At 37.4% G+C, this 22564-nt stretch overlaps 2 protein-coding genes across 5 annotated transcripts in view; one reads left to right on the top strand and one right to left on the bottom strand.

Moving 5' to 3' along the window:
* Positions 1 to 22564, top strand: part of tmem211 (transmembrane protein 211) — a 68544-nt gene that overhangs the window by 14791 nt on the left and 31189 nt on the right. Inside the window, 3 exon segments of the mRNA NM_001114074.1 lie at positions 668 to 918; positions 5386 to 5524; positions 12380 to 12657. Of these exon segments, the coding sequence (NP_001107546.1) occupies positions 706 to 918; positions 5386 to 5524; positions 12380 to 12603 (576 nt within the window). The 5' untranslated portion in view covers positions 668 to 705 and the 3' untranslated portion in view covers positions 12604 to 12657.
* Positions 15271 to 22564, bottom strand: part of sgsm1 (small G protein signaling modulator 1) — a 101679-nt gene continuing 94385 nt past the window's right edge. For 3 of the 4 annotated variants that reach the window (NM_001112951.2, XM_031905007.1, XM_018095864.2), the window contains 1 exon segment: positions 15271 to 21914. In NM_001112951.2, coding sequence (NP_001106422.2) covers positions 21826 to 21914 — 89 coding nt within the window. In that variant the 3' untranslated portion in view covers positions 15271 to 21825. 4 annotated transcript variants of the gene reach the window in all.

The following is a 22564-nucleotide window of genomic DNA, read 5'->3' as shown; positions in this document are numbered from 1 at the left end:
GATTACCCTAGGAGCCTGAATAAAACTTGGGTTGAATGCTTACTCAAAGTTCTATATATTCATAAAAAGAGCAACCTGAGGACTATGTAGACAGAAATGTACAGTAAATATTTATTTTTGTTGTATTTTTTGAACGTGTCCTGAAACTTTGAGGTGGCCACCTTAACTGGCATGACCAACATTCCTATATTACACACAATTGGGGTGGTTACCTACACACGGGATAAAGCCAATCTAGTTACCCTTTTGTGGTATTATAAGGAGAGACAGGGTCCTGGTGAGCACCTTAATACTGCAAGTCTCCTGTGACTTCTTCTATCTGTGCCATCTATGCACCACCATATAAGAACTGGTAAAACTTGTATCCCAAACAGAACTATAAATGTAAGGCAATCGACATAGTAACAAAGTTCTGATGCTGTCAGTTTAAAATGGGCTTAAAGGGGGCACAATAATAAAACATAGGCTTATAAATGGAGCAAACATTAATAAAGTATCTGGTACAACATGCACCACAACAGCATTCACTTCAACAGGAAAAATGTTGCTCTATTTTGGGTCAGATATCTCATGACTTCCAAAGTTAGCAAATACAAAGAAGTAATACAAAGAAGTAATTAACTTTAAATGCAACCCTCTAATGGTATGTTGGTTTATCCCTTTGCAGATAACATTCAAGTAGTGTGAGCGTGTATCTTCTCCTTCATGATGGTGTCGTGTATGGGGTCTCTCTGGGTCATCCTGTCACTCATTTTGACCCTCATTTCAGGATTCAGTTTAATGTCTTCTGCATGGTACAAGACCGATACCATATCTTTTGGAGTTTTTGTCCATTGCATAGGACCAAAAAACATGCCATGCAACCAGACCTGCATTTATTACAGAACTTTAGAAGAAATCCCTGATATATTTGGGAAGGTAGGCATTTGTATAGTTTGTATACTTTGAATTATTTGTTATGAAGATGAGTGTGAATCAAGGCCTTTTACATAATATAGGATGGTGTGTGGCAAAACCTGAAATGACAATAGGAGGTTGCAGGATATAGCATAGCAATTTATATATATCCTTAGATACATAGATTTGATAATCATGGCATACAGAGAAAGGTTTGATTGCCCAAGGTTACAAGGAATTGCCAAGGTTATTAAACTCAGACTTTCTTGACTCAGGTTCCAGTGTCTCGTCAGAATGCATGAATTCACTATCCTGGCCTTCTCCCATAATATCATTAATATATCTTGGTATCTACCTAATAATGATTAAGGAGAGCTCCACTCCCAGTAATAGTATAAAGGCTATTTGTCGATTTCATTATTTTTTGTCAGGGATGAGTACTATATATATATATATGTAGGTTTCTGTCTGACCTGCTAAAAGCTAACCACCCTGAAAATATCCAGTTATCCAACTCAAATAAGTGTTTCTTTTCCATAACAGCCTGATTATGCCTAGTGTAATCCTCCTTACCATGATATCCTGCTATAATTTTAAGACACACAAGAAGACACATCTTCTAATAGACATTGGTCTTCAACAAAATATGATGACACACACTCTAGGATTGCTTTTCAGTCTCCAAAAGATGAAAGGAGACATATGTTTTTAAATACAAATAATCTCCGCATTTAATGAGCTTTATTCTTAGATAAGCCTCAGTATCCGTGAACATCTTCAGTTTTCATTAATTGCATGCAGAGGTCCTATCCCTAATTGAAGAGGTATTTGTGAAATTATATCCATTCTTAGGCTGATGCCACACCAGGCGTAGGGCTGATTTTTTCGGCAAGCGGAAAAACGCTTGCCGAAAATTCAGCCCTACGCCTGCTACTTGTGCCTGCACCCGAATGAATAGGATACGCTCGGGTGCAGGCACATGTAGCCGATATACGCATGAAAACGCGAGACTTTGTGCATTCTCACGCGTTTTCATGCGTATATCGGCTACATATGCCTGCACCCGAGCGTATCTCATTCATTCGGGTGCAGGCACAAGTAGCAGGCGTAGGGCTGAATTTTCGGCAAGTGTTTTTCCGCTTGCCGAAAAAATCAGCCCTACGCCTGGTGTGGCATCAGCCTTAGAAGACATTTAACAGAGAACCGGGGCAAGCTTCTGGTAGTGGATTGGTAGTGTGTCCAGCAAAAAAAGCTGCTTGACCTATTTAATTCTTTTTGAATGTTGGATTGTAATTTCAGCAAGAAGGGAAATATGAGTTTAAAATGATACACAGGCAGAACTTTATGGGGTGCCGTTTGTCCAAAGTATGTTTTGTCTATATAAATACATTCTATATACAAAAAGCTATCCCCAGTAGACAGAATTAAAGTGTGGATATAAACACTGGTAAAAAATATACAAAAGATATATTTCTAGTGAAGAATGAGAACAAATCAATTTTATGAACAAAAGGATATTTTTATATTACAAACTCCATTCTGTAAATTTTAACAAGCATTCTGTCTCACAAATGTATAACATCCATACAAAAAAAACAGTCATGTGTAAAGTTACTTACAGAATGGATAATGTAAAACAAAACTTCGACAAAATATATAATGGTGTAACTAAATAGCATATTCCAGCTACATTTTCATGACAAAATAGATGCGTATGACAGAAAGCAAGATTCTATAGCACAGAATACATTCTATAAACAAAATGAATATTTAGTTCCACAAAACTGATAAAATATCCATTGTGTGAAACAACACTGTCAGTCAAATTACTGAACCAATAAGAAGTATATTCATTATCCAATAACATGCAAGTTTTAATTGAAGTCCATTTACTGGTCTTTCTAGTGAGTAGAGCACACACCCATATAACAAAAGCTCCTCCCCCCAAGGATACCAGCTGATTCATATCTTTACACTGCAATATGAAGTTGCACAAGTTGCATAATTCCCCCACTGTAGTAGTGACCCTAATAAGCTTTGTAGATAATTGTTAGGCTCCAATGTCTGTCATCCTCCTCCTAGCCGTAATATTGCAGCAGTTAGCTGATAGCACTCTATTAATAATGTGCTTAGCTATAGTTCAACTACTACATAATACGTGTAGCCATGTGATTCAGCCACTTCAGAAATTGATGCAGACAGGCTGGTTGTATAGTATGATGTGTAGGCCTTATGAGCAGTATCCTAGTTAGCTGTAGTTCAACTACAACATAAATGAGTACTATGTGCAAACAAAATTTGTACTTCAGGGGGATCAGCATTTATTTATATGATGTATTATGTGCGTACATGGTGTTGGACTGGGGTGTCCAGGATTCACCAGGGCTGCCACCCCAGGAGCCCCTCACCTGAGATGCCACCTTCTCCAGCGCTGCCAGCCTTCACCCCCTCCCTGTGTGTAATGCACACTGCACACTCCTTGCAGCCGCTATTGGAGTTGGGGGTTGTGTGCCGAAAGTGGGGCCCACTGGATTTTTTTCCTTGTGGCTACATAATGTAGTAGTTGAACTATAGATAAGCACAGTATTAAGAGACTGCTGTAAGCTTAGTACAATTTCCCTGCGTACTCACTACTACGGCAGGGAAATTATGTAAAGTTGTGAAATATCATGTTGTAGTGTAATGGTGTGAATCAGCTGGTATCCTTGGAGGGAGGAGCTTAAGATGGTTTATACCAGGTGTGGCCAAAACGTCGATTGCGGTCCACTAGTTGATCCCCCGTGGATTTCTAGTGGGCCGCGACAAAGCCAGAAGATGCGGAAGTGCAGCGCGGATGTGTGAATGCATATGTACGCTGCGTCTTGGGGGAGGAAACAAACAAATCCTATGTGTGTGTGTTTGTGTGTGTGTGTGTGTGAACACTTTATAGACAAATTAAAACAGTAGGAAGACCAGTAAATTGACTCCAGTTAAAACCTGCATATTATTGGATAATGAATATGCTTGTTTCTTATTGGTTCAGGAATTTGATTGACAGTATTGTTTCACAGAATGGATATTTTATTAGTTTTGTGGAACGGAGTATTCATTTTGTTGATAGAATGTATTCTGTGCTATAGAATCTTGCTTTCTGTCACACGCATCTATTTTGTCATGAAAATCTAGCTGGAATATGCTATTCAGTTACACTATTATATATTTTGTCGAAGTTTTGTTTTACATTATTCATTCTGTAAGTAACTTTACACATAACTGTTTTTTTTGTATGGATGTTATACATTTGTGAGACAGAATGCTTGTTAAAATTTACAGAATGGAGTTTGTAATATAATAATATCCTATTGCGCATAAAATTGATTTTGTTCTCATTCTTTGCTAGAAATATATCTTTTGTATATTTTTTACCAGTGTTTATATCCACACTTTAATTCTGTCTACTGGGGATAGCTTTTTGTATATAGAATGTATTTATATAGACAAAATGTACTTTGGACAAACGGCACCCCATAGAACTTTGTAGGTTACCATATAAAGTAGGAAGATTGTTTGAAGTATACTTGGTTATGTCATCTCCAAATCTTCAGGAGGAATATCTTCTTTTCCGAAAATAAGGGATTAATGTGATGCTAAAGAAAGTCTATGAAGGTCTCTGAGAGATGTTAGAGTAAACAAAAGAAAGCCCAAAGTTGTAAAAACCAGGGACAACATAGATAATGCTGGCATTCAGGCCTGTCAAGCCTTTTTGGTACCCAAAAGTGCAAATCAGCCAGATTGCTTAGACATCATTCCAAGTCTGTGTGATATGAGGCCTTCCTCTATGTGGAACTATTACTTTTAATGAAGGTATGGACACAAATAACTAAAGATTACTAAAGCTTTACATAGACAATACACACTAAATTTTCTTTTTAGGCATTTTTAGAACCACTTTGTTAAGGCTTACTTGCAATACTAAATAGTGGACTACGAAAGAAAAGATTAAACCAGTTACTGGAGAAAGAGGCAGAAACCCATGTTTTATCGGATCGCAGAAATGATACTTACCCATATGGCCATTCAGTATCTTACTTGAATCGCTGGAACTTTGGGTCTACCAATAGAATTGCTTACTCCATTAAATAGAATTATTTGGAGACAGTCACTAAATGAATTGGTCCTTTGGCACAGGAGAGACTGCCACACAGGGTCCTATTTATGGCAAATAACAGATAATGAATTTAGAGTAAAATACTTTTAGCAATTATGTGGAGATAAATATCTGCCAAATGTATATAAGCATTACCCCAAAATCCACTTAAATGTAATAAGTAATACAAGTATTACATGATTAGAAATTAAATCTTTGGTTACAGACTGTGTCCCATTCCAGATTGTTGTATTATTAATATTCTATCAAAATAAAGCATCCTCCCCTGTGTGTGTTTGTGAAACCAATTACAGAGATTTGCTGGTATTGTGCCTTTTGTGAAACTTTTTCTCTACATATAGATTGCTGCTGTGTTGCTGTTTGGTGGGTGGCTGTTGCTGAGTTTTGGAGCCGTGCTGGTTTTATCATGGACAATCATACCAGTGGGACTCTGTCAAAGAAGGGTGTGCACCCCTGCCAGATATGCCCAAATCTCTGCAGGTACAACTAAAACCTGGTCATTCCATTTTATATGAGAGATGTATTGGCTCACTGCTTACCTGTATGTGTTTAGAGGCACATTTGTCAAATGGTAAATTCTGTGTTTATCCTGTTATATATGTTCCCTTAAAGGACAAGAAAAGTCAAAATCTATTAACCACACTATTAAATAGTACTACTATTGCTGTGTAAAAACGCTATATTTCTGGCTTGCCTAATGAAAGATTTACAGAGATACACTTACTACAAACTACATACTTGTTTCAGTGAACGGCGCCGCCATCTTTAAAAAGGGATGCCCATACCCTTTCCCTCACCATCGCTACTGCGCATGCGTCCTCAACAAAACCCCCCGTCTGTGGCATATTCTGCTTTACACTGTGCAGAACCCAGTGCAGAACGCAGCCCCCCCCCCCCCCACTCCGGTCCTCCTCTAATGAACCCAGGCGTGCCGCTGCATGCACTATTTATACAGCGCATCGCCATAGCAACCGGATGCTTGCCGGTCCGTAGTAGGGGAGCGCGCATGCTGGTTCTGAAGAGGGAAATGTGCACATGTGCCGCCTACAGTCCTGGTCGTAGGGTCATTGCAGGAGCAATGCATTATAGGAATCCTCTTTTCCCAGCTCAGCGTTTTTTTTCCTGTTTGGCTTCTTATCATCTGAACGATGGCAATTTGGGGAGACTTAAGGGCACTATTGAGACAACTGAAGGTATGCCTGCAGCTTGAGATTAACTCTTTGGTAGCCTTTCCTTCTCCTATAAATTCCTAGTTACATTTTTAAAATTCTCCTCTGATAAAACCAATATCACTATTTAATGAAATAAAAATACCCCATAGTTCCTGCTGTTGCCAGATTCCCATTGTTTATATCTTGTAATTTTCTAGCAATTACAATACTGTTTCTTACAAGCGTTCTGCTTTCCGTTAAACAGGAAGCAATGTTTTCCTGTAATGTTAGAGGTATCCAGGATATACAAACTATTGTTGGGCCAGGGATTGTAGTGAAGAGGGAATGCCTTGTGCTTTGATTCCATTAAGAGAGCACTCCATGCAGCAGTATCTTGCTCTTTGTGGCTACCTCCAATAATGATCTATAATATTGTGACCAAACGATAGTAAGGTTTAAAATACATGTATAATTAGCAGGCTAAAATACATTACCAAACTAGATGCACTACAAATTGTAGTTAAAGCCTGCAATGGGTAATATGCACAAAGTACACCCCCACTTCCAGGCAGGGTTCCAATTACTTTTCCTTTCTCAGATCTGTTCCACTTTTTATCTTCACCCAATACTGCAAAAGAACTGCATTTAACTGCTTATAGAGATAGTGGCAGCAAAAATGTAACTTTTTTTAAAATCTATTATACCTTAAAAGTATTTGCCTGATGCTTTTACATTACCTACCTGATATCCCATGTTTCTCTATAGGGGGCTGCCATATTTGTGTAGCAGTAATCGGTTAGCATTAGAAACTATAACTGACAGGTTGAGAAAGGACAGTAAAGTTGGCAAAACAGTCAGGTTTAGGAACTTCAAATAACAATTACCGTATATACTCGAGTATAAGCCGAGTTTTCCAGCACTCAAAATGTGCTAAAAAAGGAATCCTCGGCTTATACTCGAGTCAAGTCACACTTGTCCAAGTCATACTTGTGTCTTACCGGCGCATCCCATGTGGCGACCCGCACCCCCCTCCCGTGCGCCGCCCAGCACGCACACACAGGGATACAGTAATCACATACCCCTTCTTCATAATTCCATGATATTTTTTTTTGTTAAAACCTTATTTTAGCATTATTAGATGTTTAGATCTTACAATTATATGAAGAAATGCATCTTACACACACACACTGTAGCGCAGCGTGAACCCCACTGGCGCATCCTTGTCCAATCGGCTCATGCGACAGTCTTACCGGCCCATGCCCATCCCATGTCATGACACCCCCCCCCCGTACGCCACGCCAGCACGCACACACGTTGCGCGAACGCGTGAGCCGCGACGTGTGTGTGCTGGAGCAGCGCAGGGGGGAACACGGGTCGTGCCATGGGATGGGCATGGGCCAGTAAGACTGTCGCATGAGCCGATAGGACAAGGATGCGCCGGTGGGGTTCACGCTGCGCTACAGTGTGTGTGTGTGTAAGATGCATTTATTCTTATAAAAGTTATACATACGTATTTGTATATTTCCTGCTATGGGTACAAGCAGTTTTACAATTAAGCAGGGGTATTGTTACCCAGCACACTGTGAAAGGAGAACAAGGGGCTTTAGCATCTGCATTACATTTTAAAATGAGAGCAGTTGGTAATGGCAAGTGCAGCACAAATAGTGAGAAGCAGTGGGCAAACACTCTCTGGCACATAGTAGCCCTGTATTGAACACATGGAACAGGCTCTTTGCACATTGTGCCTGTAGGTGCATGATATTATTCCTTTATAATATAGGATAACTGTATGCAGTAACTCTATAATTCCTTGAACAAGGGCAACAAGAGGTACTGTAGTTCTAAAACTGAACTGGATAAATAGAAAGACTAAAAAAGCCTGATGTGAAACCAAATTTTTAGATTTCTGTATCCCTGTAATTAACTATTTTATTAAACAGAGGTGACCGGTTTAATTATAGTTTAATTTTATATTTGTAAAGGATTGGATTTGAAATAAGAGAAATATTTACTGTTTCCTAGTACACATGATCTTTCTTAAACTTGTGATTCTACATCACTCACCCCAAACACTATACAGAACTATATAAGAATTAAATAACAAATTTACACATCACAATTTCAATATGTATGTAAAATTAAATGAGATATTAACTTGTACAACCTTGCATATGGTTATCTTATGTTGGATGCGCCTCATTTTCCAGCCCATACCTTGTGTTTATTAATATGGTAGTCATGTAAGCACTTGTGAGTGTCCTTTTATTAAATAATTTGATTATTGAAACTTAGCAGTAGCGGCTGCATTTCCCACCCTAGGCTTATACTCGAGTCAATAAGTTTTTCCAGTTTTCTTAGGTAAAATTAGGTACCTCGGCTTATACTCGGATCGGCTTATACTCGAGTATATACGGTACTTTCCAGCATCTTATCTTCTATATATCATTAGGTAAGCAAATAAAACACCTTAAAGTCCATGTAAACACACAGACAAATGTAATCAGTGAACAGCCTCTTTGAAATCTTTCAATACCTGCCACACTGGTTGTCCAGAGGTTAATAGTAAGGCTGCAACATCTCCTTAATCACTTTCCTTCTCCTCCTGTAACCCAGTCGCCCCCCACCCCTCGGGAATTTGCTTTGATTTCTGGCTTGTGGGCATGCTCAGTTGTTCTAAGCTCAGATTACTAAACACGCCCCCCCAGTCTAGCAGCCAGTGAAGAGATGGCATTGCTGGTTCCCATAGAAACTCAGCCTTAGCTGTCTGCTTGAATTTTTTCTTTACCATTACAGTGCTCAAACAAAGCAGAACTTTTATCAGACAGTTGTGCCTGTGTGAGCCTGTATTCTTGATGAAATGTATGCTGAATACATGTCTGTGTGTGTGTACTGTTTGCAGATATAAATGTATCTGATTATGTATCAGAGGAAAAATGGCCACCGGGTGAAAGCTGCAATTTGCTTTAGGAAAATGTGATGGTGCTGGCAAATGGAGTACGCAGTACAAATAATGCCATTTGGATGGGGGAGACCTGCCCAACTGATATACATTATAGGCAAATGCAGGCTCTACATGTCATTTGAGTTACTGCAAAACCAACACATTTACAGAATACCCCATATGAGCTATCATTTCTGTCAATTCAGCTCCTGCAAAATCAACAAATTTACAGCATTTTATGTGGGGTAAAGCTACAAAAAGTACACATACCCCCGATTCCAAAATGGGTACATGTCTTTCTGCCCCAAACTGACAAACTGTAAAGATTTGGTGACATTTCCAAAAATCACTTCAAACCTTCCACTTTGTAGCATCTTACCTCCCCCATATCATAAGTTAACCAGTGAATCCCAGGGGTCTACTGAACAGTTTGATGCCCAATGTGAATAGGTTTACTTAAGTATGTGGCATGTAGAGGCCTCATTTCACTTACTGCAAAATCAACACATTTACTGCATTTTATGTGGGGTAACCTACAAAAAAGTACATTCACCCCAGAGAGCCAAAGTTTGTGCTCACTTTGTAAAACTGTGTCCACAACTTTAAAAATTGGTGTGCACAGTAAAAAAATTGTGTTTGCACACAAAATTCTGTTTATTGTGTGCACTGGACTCAAAGTTGTGCACGTGCAGAAGCACACAGCTTAGACAGGACAGTGGTTTTCAAGTAATTGTTAATAAATGTGATACAATTAAGCTTAAAATCTATAAGGATACCCAAGTTTAGATTTTCATAAATCTGCCCTTAGTCTTGTGCGCAAGAATTTATTTCATTTACTGTATATTTCCCAAGGAGAACATTTTGCTGCACAGCCTACTCATTTCCTACACTGCTGTGTTGCAGCCATATAAAGCCAAAATCCCAAGTAATGTCCTTTTATCTGTAAGATAATTATAGCAATATATAAGCAATAGAACTTGTTGCTCATCAGATCTTTCTATAAAACTTAAAAACCTAGACCTGCATAATTTTTTCTCTTGTGAGATAAAGTTAGCTTGTGTCTGTAACAATGCAAGACTGCACTTGCCTTTATGTAAAGCACACCATGACCCACATCAGCTGTGGCACCAAGGATATTTTTTGCAGTCCCAAAATGATCTTTTTTACCATCTCTTTAGGAAGTAACATACTGTCAGTACAAAATGATCTTTTGTACCATCTCTTTAGGAAGTAACATACTGTCAGTACAAAATGATCTTTTGTACCATCTCTTTAGGAAGTAACATACTGTCAGTACAAAATGATCTTTTTTACCATCTCTTTAGGAAGTAACATACTGTCAGTACAAAATGATCTTTTTTACCATCTCTTTAGGAAGTAACATACTGTCAGTACAAAATGATCTTTTGTACCATCTCTTTAGGAAGTAACATACTGTCAGTACAAAATGATCTTTTTTACCATCTCTTTAGGAAGTAACATACTGTCAGTACAAAATGATCTTTTGTACCATCTCTTTAGGAAGTAACATACTGTCAGTAGGTTTCCACTCCCTTATATCAATCCCACTGATTTAAATCAGGCAAACCTATCAAGAACAGTCAATCTCTTATACTATCTGGTATAGACCAAGATGGTTCTCTAAAGGAAAGGACCACCAGACTCTTCAACAATAACATTCTAGAGGGAAATGAAAGAATCCCTAGCCTACCCAGGGCATACATATACTCTGTACTAAAGGGTGTAAAAATGCAAAACACCCTATATGTTATAAATAGTAATGAGTAACATAGTAACATAGTAAGTTGGGTTGAAAAAAGACATACGTCCATCACGTTCAACCATAATGCCTATATATAACCTGCCTAACTACTAGTTGATCCAGAGGAAGGCAAAAAACCCCATCTGAAGCCTCTCTAATTTGCCGCAGAGGGGAAAAAATTCCTTCCTGACTCCAAGATGGCAATCGGACCAGTCCCTGGATCAACTAGTACTAAGAGCTATCTCCCATAACCCTGTATTCCCTCACTTGCTAAGAATCCATCCAGCCCCTTCTTAAAGTTATATAATGTATCAGCAGTGAATCTGTCCCGTTTTGGTTCGCCGAAAAAAAAACGCGCTTGGCTTATTGTCAAGTGTAAAAACCATGAAAATTCTTATATATAATATACACAAACTATAAGCTGGTGAGTTCATGTTGAAGTCAATGGGAGCTGTCCTTAACAAATTGTAAAATATTTATTTACTTAAAGGTTTTTAAGTTTTTCACATGAAAAAACCTGAGTAAAGAGTATTCCACATGAACAAACCTGAGAAAACGATTTGAGGTATTTATATGCTTTCCTCAATTTTTTTAATTATTGCTTTTTAGAATTATATATTTTTTTAATAAATAAGGAAACATTTGTGCTTTTGTAGAAAAAAAAACTACAAAAATTACACAAATTTTAATAAATTTGCTCCCAAGTGCCTTATATCAATGATTGCATATTAGTTTGATAATGTACTAGAAAGATGTGTTAACATTCTACAGTCTGAAGCCTTACCTTTAAGTCACAATACTAAGGGGCTGATTTACTAATCCACGAATCCGAATGAGAAAAATTCGGATTGGAAAACGAACATTTTGCGATTTTTTCGTCGCCGTTACTACTTTCCCGTAAATTGTTGCGACTTTTTCGTAACCGTTACGACTTGCGCGAATTGTCGCGACTTTTTCATAGCCATTACAAATTTCGTGAATTGTCGCGACTTTTTCATTGCCATTATGACTTTCGTGAATTGTTGCGACTTTTTCATTGCCATTATGACTTTTGCGAATTGTCGCAACTTTCGTATTGAGAGCTCGAAAAAGTCGCAAAGTACCGATCATTATGAAAAAAATGCATTCGGACGCTTTTCGGACGTTCGTGGATTAGTAAATGTGCCCCTAAGGGTCAGATTCAGTTCAGTGAGAAAAAGTTATCTTATGGTTTATCACGTGAAAATTTATGGACAAGGTTCAATTCAATGGTTGATTTAATTGAATTGCATCCGTTTTCATGCGGTAAACCATTTTCTCACTGAATTGAATCTGGCCCTAAGCCTTTATCTCATCATCAGCAGATGTTAACTGTAGAATGTAACACATCAGCATGAGGGATGGTCATATAAAAAAGACAATGCAATTTATACACTAAATACAAAGATTCATATATAATAAGGAGTAAATAATGGATGTTTTTCTTTTTTTATCTTGTGCAGTTGTAGTTACAGTCCTGGGCCTCTTGGTTTTCCCATTCAATCTCCATTCCGAGTTCGCTAGGCAGATCTGCGGCTCATCTTTTATTTACAAGAGTGGGGATTGCTGTCTTGGTTGGGGGTATATGATGGCCATTGTTACTGTCATGCTCTCCTGCTTCCTTCCCTTCATTGGACGTTACAACTTGAATGAAATCAAAACCAAGATCCTGTTGTCTAAAATGTAATGGTCTGTGCAGGAAAAAAGAATGGATAATACAATACAATGGCAACACAAAAAAGTATGTGATCTTTCTTATTACTAATAATTGCTGTAAATCCATCATATTTTCCTTTTGAACATTTACTCTCAAAAAAGTGCAAAAGGTAGATAAATTCAAGTCAACAGACATATTGCATATAAAGCTGCAATGAAGAAGGCAAAAATAGAAATAAATTCACTAGAAATGCATTTAAAGGAGAAGGAAAGCCTAAGTCACTTGGGGGTGCCAAAATGTTAGGCTTACCTTACCTTGTACCCCGGGCTGGTGCCCCTGTTAAGAGAGAACTGCACCAGCCCGGGGTACCTGCGAGCGCTTCCTCCTTCCGCGTTGGCACGCTTGTGCATGCGCATCAGAGTGAAAAGCCGAACTTTAACCACAAAGTCGTCTTTTCACTCTAATGTGCATGCGCCGGCCCAGGGATTTCGCTGACAGAAGAAATGCGGAAGAAGGAAGCGCATTGCTCCAGGTACCCCGGGCTGGTGCAGTTTTCTCTGAACAGGGGCACCAGCCCGGGGTAAAAGGTAAGTGATTAAAGTTCCTTGGGGGTGCCTAACATTTTGGCACCCCCAAGGGACTTAGACTTTCCTTGTCCTTTAAGTTGACTTTTAGTATGTTATATAATCTAAGCAACTTTTCAATTGGTCTTCATAATTTATTTGTTATAGTTTTTAAATTATTTGCCTTCCTCTTCCAACTCTTTGCAGTTCTTAAATGGGGATCACTGACCCTGGCTGCCAAAAAACTATTGCTCTGTGAGGCTACAGTTTTGTTGTTGTTATTTTGTAACTTTTTTTTCTATTCAGTCCCTCTCCTATTTAAATACCAGTCTCTCATCCAAACCACTCCCTGGTTGCTAAGGTAACTTGGACCCTAGCAACCAAATAGCTGCTGAAACTCCAAACTGGAGAGCTCCTGAACTGAAAATGAAACTAAAAAACTACAGATAATAAAAAATGAAGAACAATTGCAAAAATTGTAAATGGTAAAAGGTAAGTGATTAAAGTTCCTTGGGGGTGCCTAACATTTTGGCACCCCCAAGGGACTTAGCCTTTCCTTCTCCTTTAAAAAAAAAAAAAAAAATGTAGATATAAAGGAGACCTGTCACCTTGAGAAATAATTCTAAATTCTTTTCTACTGTGTTTGTTAAGTAAAATAAACTTCACTTATAAATGTTTTAAATCTTGTTTCCTTCCATCTTAGGCACTGTTATTAAAGGAACAGTAACATCTAAATATGACAGTATTTTAAAAGAATTGCAATATAATGTACTACTGCCCTGCAGTGGTAAAAATGGCATGTTTGCTTCAGAAACACTATTGTTTATATAAACAAGCTGCTCTGTAGCCATGGGAGTAGCCATTTAAGCACAGGATACACAGCAGATAACAGAAAAGCTGTGCAGAATCCTATTGTATACCAAAGAGTTAATCAGTTATCTGCTATGGAACCTGTGCCTTTTCTCCTTTTTCAGCTTTGAATGGCTGCCCCCCATGGCTACATAGAAGCTTGTTTATATAAACTATAGTAAAGTTTCTGAAGCAAACACACCAGTTTTACCAGTGCAAGGAAACAGTGCATTATATTTTCATTACTTTAAAACACTTTCATTTTTTGGTGTTACTGTTCCTTTAAGGCAAGCTTTGTATCACCTCAAAATCATGCCAGAATGTGGGTCCTGATGCACATGCCTATGGTGAGGAGGGAAGGGGAAAGTGATTAGTTTCCATGGGTTACGGCACCTGGGCTTACCAGTAACCAAGTTACCTACTGCAACCAATCAGATTTTTGTTTTCAAACAGCTGACCAGTAAGTGTTAAGTGCTGATTGGTTGCTATGAGGTACTAAACAAAAACAAATTAGGCCATTTTATTACATTGCCCCATTAGTGTCTACTACATAACCTCACAAGTGTGTCATCAGCCTAATGGTGGCCATACACAATAAGATCCGCTCGTTTGACGACACCTAAGGTGGGTGATATCGAAGTAATCAGATCAAATTATGAGATAACTAGGAACCCTAGGACTATGAGACTATGCAGTCCCTGATCCAATGGGAAAATCAAATCTGGCCAATTTTAGGCCTGATATCAATCAGGTAGGCCTGTCTGGGGGTGCCCATACCCAAGCAGATAAACTGCCAAATCTGAACTGGCAGCTGAAATCTGCCCGTGGTCAGCAGCAGGCCAGTATGTCAGGATGATTTGGAAATTCTGACTTACATGTTAAATCTGCACTGGTTATTTTACGACAGTAGCAAACATTTTTCCTGGGAACTAACACAGAGTTGCACACATATGGCAAGAAAAGGCCTGCAGCAGTGTAAGTACCTGACTTTAACTTGCATGTTAATGCAAAATGACAAGTAACTAGGTAGACCTGTCTAGGGAGTGGTTAAATTCCTTCCTTATTTTTCTCTAGTTACAGTGTTTTTAATACAAAAGTACATTCATGTGATTTTCTAAATATGTTTGCTAAGGGCAACCACATACTTGCACAGCTATTTGTGGATAGAAAATGCAGAGCAGGAAAAGCACCCTCTAAGTTTAGTGCAGGGGTAATTCTTCTGTATAATACAATGTAATTCATATTTCCTCCAAACACCGATTTCATAAGTAATTGTAAACAAATGTGTAAATAACAACAAGTAGCTTTATTTATTTGAAAATACATATACCATATATAATATATCTTTATAGAGTTTATCTCTGAACAACAGTAAATAGCAAATTACATTAAAAAAAATAAAACATGAATAAAATCATATAAAAACAGATTACCACCATGTTGAGTTCCAAGATTGGCAACATTTTATGAACAGTAATTAAATTAAGGCAAAAACCCCAAACAAATGCAATCTGTATGTATCCTGATCTATAATATTACAATACAGATGTTTTTGACATCCTAACAAACTGAAAAGATCTCATTTATTTATGCAGACTTATGAAAAGATTGATCTGAGCAATCTATAAGGATTCCTAGCAGTTTTATATATTCCACAAATTTTAAACACTTTTTTGAAAAATTGTTCAACACGCTGACAGAGTTGGGAAAGGAAGTCACAAAAGTGGGGTAAAATGAAATTGAAGTCAGAAATATTATTGGAGTTCACTTATTATCCATTTCATGAATATGCTGGGTTTATATCATTTGGCGTTAAATTGTCATTGAATGGCACTACGAGTAGCATTTGGGCAGACTAATCTGGAGTATGACTTAAAGTTGGTGTACATTTTCCTCGTTTTGCATTAAATTCAGTCAGATGACACTTAGCAGCTTTACTCTTAAGTTTTGAGGGGAAAAAAAAACAACATTGGTGTAGGGTGGTGAGAAAAAAAATCTTGCATTCAGGCGACTGTGATTTTGGCATTTAGGCTAATGCCACACCATTCATATGGCAGTTATTTTCTGTAAGCTGAAAAACTCTTGCCGAAAATGCAGCTACATGTGCCTGCACCCGAGCGTATTCCATTCATTGCAGGCATATCCATTCGGGTGCAGGCAAAGGTAGGAGCGTATGGCGTGTATTTTTGGCAAGCGTTTTTCGGCTTGCCGAAAGTATACCCATTACGCATGGTGTGGTATTAGCCTTAATGATTTCCTGCCATAAATTAACACTTTGCTCCAATTTACTGCCAATTTTGCTTAATCCCACTTTTGTGAATTCTCCCCAGGGTACTGCTACTCTGGCTTCATCCCTCATGCCAGAAACATAAAGGTAGTTGAACTGGCTCTTCATAAAATTGACCATAGTGCATGCTAATGTGATAGGGCCCTTAGAACTTAGGTTGTGAACTCCACAGAGCAGGGACTAATTTGAATTATGTATAATATGTGTAAAATGCAGTTTAGATATGTTGTTGCTATATAAATAAAGGATAATTGTAATAATCTCTCAGTACAGATTGTGCCAATTCAGCAGAACATGTTTGAACACACTCCTGCTCTGTAGGCCGTTTGAACTCAGCAGTAACAAACTGCAGTCAGCGATTAAGGTTTTGAACAAATTGTTAAACTGGAAATGCTCCATGTTGATAAATAAACTCTGTAATTTAAAAGGAATCTGTCATGATTTTTATAGTATACTTTTTATTTGTAAATTACATAACAAATATTTCACTCTACCATTGAAAATTTTATTTTTGAACCAACTAATGTATTTTTTTTAATTGTAATATTGGTGTGTAGTCAGCCATCTCATTGTGCCGAGTCTGAGCTTTCAGAAGGAGCCAGCGCTACACATTAGAACTGCTTTTGCACAGCAGATGTATTAGAGCTCACACATTTAAAATAACCCACTCAGAAATCCTGTCTCTCTACATGCAGGATTTGTGCTAAAGTCAGTTATTCTGTTTGTGCTGGAGACAGTTAGGAAAGGGAGGCTCTAACAGAGATTTAAGACCTGTCATTTAAAATCTGACTCCAACTTCTGCATGAAGAGAGACAGGTGCTGGGAGGGAAAAAGTAAAGAAGAACTTGATTAATTCAGAAACAGGATACAATTTTTAACTGATTATATTTAAACCGTTTTGTTGTATTTCAGTATAAGGAAGCTAATATTACATTTTTATTTTTGTGATAGTTCCCATTTAAGCTAAATGAAAGTTTTATAATAAGCTAAAAACTGAAAGAACAGTTAGCATATTTTTATAGAGAACAGTCTTAACATCCCGGCACATCAAAAAATACATTGTGGTAAATAATGATAGGTATGCTTTAATTAGTAATGATAGCATCAGGAATACTGTAGTGTATAATTTGGTTTAGTGTTAAATTTGGTAGGATTCTCCATAACACTCATGATCATCCATTGATCACCCAGTATGTTTGCAAATGACTGACCTAGGGCTTGGTCACTATGTGGCCATATTTAGTGCTGTCTGTTGCTCAGTGAATATTACATAGATAAGTTTGAAGACAACTTCCACTTTTTTAAAATCTTATGGTGTTTTTTTTTTTAAAGTTCAATTGATTGTGTTTACAGTGGCCTCACGGGAACAACCCGAACGACAAGAATGTCTTTTTTACATGGGATGTAACCCGGAAGGCTGGATCTATTACATAATGGTAAATAAAAATAAGGGCTATGGTGTTGCCCCAGCTGTACCTCACTAGGCAGAGTTGCTAATAATTTACGTCTATTGTTACTTCACCAGCCTAATAAGATTAAGTTCAATTGTGCCTAAAGTCCTAAATATTCCTAAATCATTCTGAAAAATTTCTGTTCACTGAACAGTATATTTGTAAATGATATTCAAGAGAATTAGTTAAATCTGGTATTATTCAGGCACACAAGTATTTCAATCCTTACGCTGGAGCATGATGCAAGGACTGATACACACGTGAGATGCAAGAACGATTGAATAAAATGAGCTCTACTTACAGGATAGAATTGTGGATCTTTCATAAGTTAGAACTCAACTGATGCCAAACCATTTTTATATGAAATTATCCAAATTCTGAACACTCTGTAAAGAAATGCACTCTAGAAAACATAATCATTGTCACTTTGAAATGTGTCACATCTGAAATGTCAAGAAAACACCCATTTTTTTTTTTTTGTTGCATCTTCATAACACTCAAGTTGAGGTATTGTAGGATCACAACATCCCTCAGCACTCACACATATCATACTACACTTCATGGGCCCAGATTTTCCTTATATTTGTGCCATGTGTTGTAGATTCCTTAGTAACATTAGTTTAGGCTATTCTCCTGATCCTCCCTCCCGCTGCTACATGCCTTAGGAGTAAAAGTTACATTCACTTAAGAACAGAAGGACCGCTGAAAAGGAAACTATACCCACCTTTTGGGCACAAGTTTCAATTAGGCTCATGTAAAAATTGTGTATAAACACTTAACTTCCAAACATGAAAACAAACAAATATAAACAGTTATGAAAGTCTGTCTGTGCATACCGGAACCAATTTCGCTTGCCCCTAAGGTGATGGCACATGATGAGATTTGTTGCCTGTGTTAAATCTGTGCTACCGCAGGTGACAAATCTTCCAAAAAGATCACCTTGAGTAAAACATTGCAATCTGAATGGGAGGCAATTTCCTGCAATTAAGCCGCTTTGCCATGTGTAATATGTTTTACTTCCCCAGTAGAGCAGATTTATACAGACAACAAATCCTACCATGTTCCATCGCCCTAAGGCTCATGGAGTGATCCAACCCCTCTTTCACCTTGTTCCACATGAACCTATGTATTCTGGAACTTGAATTCCTTCTATATATTTCTAAAGAAAGTTTTATTTATATTATTATATTTATTTTTTTAAGTTTACTGTTTATGCACCATTTTTAACTTAAGCACAACTGAAGGAGCTTGTGTCAAAAAGGGGGTGTATTTTCCATTTAAATGACAGCTAAGTGTGGATATAACACAGTTATATAAAACCTACAATACTATCAGCTGCTGTGCAGTTGAAAGATCAGTCAGACAAAGCCCAAAAAGCCCATTATTATAATTTTTTTTTGTTAATTTTTTTGCTTACTTCTTCAACCCTCTTGGGTTACAGAGGTATGAACTAGAGAGACACTTAGGTGAACTGAAAGAGCATACTGGAGATTTATAGTTTATGCTACAGAAAACGGTGCAAAACACATTTTTTTATTGCACTGGAACCACTTTTATATTATAATCATAGATTTGCCGATGTACAACTTAAGCTTTCCGTCTCCTGATGGAACAAAATAACACCTAGAAAGGTAAAACACTGAGGCAGACCATTGATTATACCGTGTGTCATGTGATCCATACCTACAGCTAACAGTGGCTTTACATATGATAAATCCCCAGCTCCCTAACGTTCTCCTCATCATGTTTACACGCACACGCACACACACAGACTGCATTTTGGAGAACATTTACAAGATATGTCTGAACATTAAAGCGATATCCCTACCAACAGAATATGTCACTGACTCTAACACAGACACATAGAAATGTACAGTATATAGAATAAATAAATAAATATTTCTTCTTATCATAAATTCTTTGAAACACTGTTATTTAAGAACACACAGTCATAAGAATATTATAGATTAATTAGCAGGTTAATGCAGGGCCATCAGGAACCCATGGAATTAATTGCTGACACTCAACAATATTAGTTGTGCAGATGTGTGAAGACTTTGCGTGAAAAGAAGTTCTCCCAAGCTATATTCTTTTCAACAGAAAATCCCCTATAAAAGAGTAAATGCTGTAGGCAAGAAATTATTTACATCTGCAGAGAAACCTAGACCACATACTTAACTGTAAAGGCTTGTACATTCGCCTAGTGTATATGAAGCTGAAGCATGCTATTAACCCTGCCACTGGGACACCGTTATCACCAAACTCTACTGAGATGTAAACATGAAGCAGGACTTTTTTTTTTAATTCAAGCAAGTTGATATGTAAACATGAAGACCAAACCTGAAACTCCATTTTACTGACAATCTGTCAGCAGGGTTAAAATAAGCTTCAAAGCTATACACAAGATGGATGCAAAGATGCCTAAGTGTATAAGCCCCATATATGAACAAAACCCACAGTCAGCCAGCTGAGGTTTCTGGAAGCTGTAATTCAAAGCTGTTAGGGGGTTTTCAGTTTGATATCCCAGTCTTCATATAGCTGATATTCTTTGAAATACAGTACCTTTTATGTTAGGGCTATGTATGTGCAGATACCAATGGAGATGCTGAATACAAGGACTGATGGTGAACCGTGGCCTCAAGTTAAGACATTTGTAGGTTTTGAAAGTTGGCACTGTGAAGACTACGGCTTTTTCTAATATTAACAGGTAGAAAGATCACAATAAAAGACAGCTTTAGACATTCTGAACAGAATCAAAAAGGTGTCCAGGAGACCAATTAAAATCCACTGCATTTACTGCACTGCTTTACTGTCATCAGTGTACACCCAATGACAGAAGAGGACAAGTAAATATTAATGGCTATATATATCTTTGTGTGTGTAAATGGATGGCATGCCATTGAATTGTAATATTGGGGTAACTTACAGCTGTATTTATATTTAATTAATATGAGTACAGACCGTGTGAAAATATAAATGAGTAAATAAATTAGCCTGCTGAATGAAGCACAGTAAAATGGCAATGAGATAGCAGGCTAGTTTAAGTCTAAAAAAAAAGAAATTTGGTTTGATTACTTAGCCATCTTCATGTAAACTTCAACAGTACCAGTCTCTGCACCATATGATGATTCGACAGTAATTTACCATACAACTCTCTAAAGTTTAAAGTAAAGAGTGATGTTTGGTGATGGTGTTTGACATTGCCAAAAGCATCCTCACATATTTAGCAGCATATGTCAGTGTAAATGCAAAGTACACTTAACAATAAAGATAAATCATTTTCATTTACTTTATCATAAGTACAGTAGCCTTTTGACTAAAAGTCTTCCCTGCAATGGTAAGATCATTTGAAAATACAAAAAATAGACTGTTAATATCTGAATAAGGAAAACCTTCTATACCAGTGATTTTCAAGCTGTGGCTCTGCAAAAGCAAGGCTGTTAGAGGATGCTGGAATGTAAAGCTACAACAAAGAGTACCACAAGATGAAGATCCCCGTTTAATACAAACTGCGCATAAGGCCAGTTTAGGGTTATTTGCATAAATTTATATTTTTCGCTGGCAATAAGGGATTCAGAACTCACAGTCTAATTACACCATTATTAGGTTTTTTTTTAAAATAAATAAATTAACTTTAGTGTAGTTGACTACAGGTGTGCCAGTTGACTCCCCTTTAATAAAGAATCTTTAAAAATGGAAGTCAACGAATATTGTGCATATTGAGGGGGGAGTTACTATACAAGGTAGGGCAGAGCAGCAGAATAAGCAATTACTATTGATTTCCTCAACCTCTGCAATCCCAGTTGAAAAGCTGAAATCAGTGAGTAGAAGGAACTTATTCTGAGGTCTTTGGTTTAATAAAAAAAATGCTAATACCAAAGTGAAATTAAATTGAGTGTGAAAAATTGGAAACACAGACATTTTGCTGTGTTTCCTCTTTTACTAAAAGTAAGTTTTCTTTCTGGAACTTGCTTAAATAATTTAGCAGATGAAAGTATATATAACCCTTTGAACCACAGATGCAAGACTGCATTGCAGAGTATGAATAGCAGGGATCCATGGCAGTACAGGTGGTAATGTGTATTTGAAGAAGTGCTTGTCCTTATTTGTTTTCTATCAGAGTCTGGACCTTGTATACCAAATCTTGAGCAAGCTTCAGGATGTGCTTTATATTGTGCCTTTCAGCCATCTCTAAAGCAAACAAACAAACAAACAAAATGTTACTTATATTCAGGATGTAAATATTTTGGTTTTATTTGGTTATAGGAAAACTATACCCCCAAACAAAGTGCGTCTCTATAAAAATATGTTGCATAAACAAGCTCATCTGTAAAACCAAAAATAAACCATTTTCATAAAAATATACTACTTTTAATTTTATGTACTACTGGGTATTCCTAAAAAGAATATTGTCATTTTAAGAATTAAGGGTTGCTTCTTGGGATCACAGGATTCACAGTGCACACAAACAAGCCAAGGCACACGTACATGCTAGGGCACATCAGCCAATAAATGGAAAAAGTTCTGTTTTTTGCTTCCATACTTCTTCCTGTTACAGTTAGAGCTGCATTATTTCTGGTCATGTGATCTATGAGGAAGCACATAGCCCATCACTAAATGGTGGATCATGGGAAAGGATGTAAAAGGGCAATATTTACTGATATATATTCCAGTTGGGCGAGATTCTTTAAAAGGTCACTTAAGAAAATATAAACTATCTGTTGGTTAAGTATTCATTCTGGGGTATAGTTTTCCTGGAATCTGTAGAACACAAAGCCCGCTAAGGAATACTGATGTGCCTATTAACGATTGAAATTAAAACCAACACAATTCCTAAGAAC

The sequence above is a fragment of the Xenopus tropicalis genome, chromosome 1 (assembly GCF_000004195.4).
Source record: "Xenopus tropicalis strain Nigerian chromosome 1, UCB_Xtro_10.0, whole genome shotgun sequence".
NCBI classification, from domain to species: domain Eukaryota; kingdom Metazoa; phylum Chordata; class Amphibia; order Anura; family Pipidae; genus Xenopus; species Xenopus tropicalis.
The sequence above is the reverse complement of the archived record's forward strand: the minus strand, read 5'-3'. Positions and strand labels throughout refer to the sequence as shown.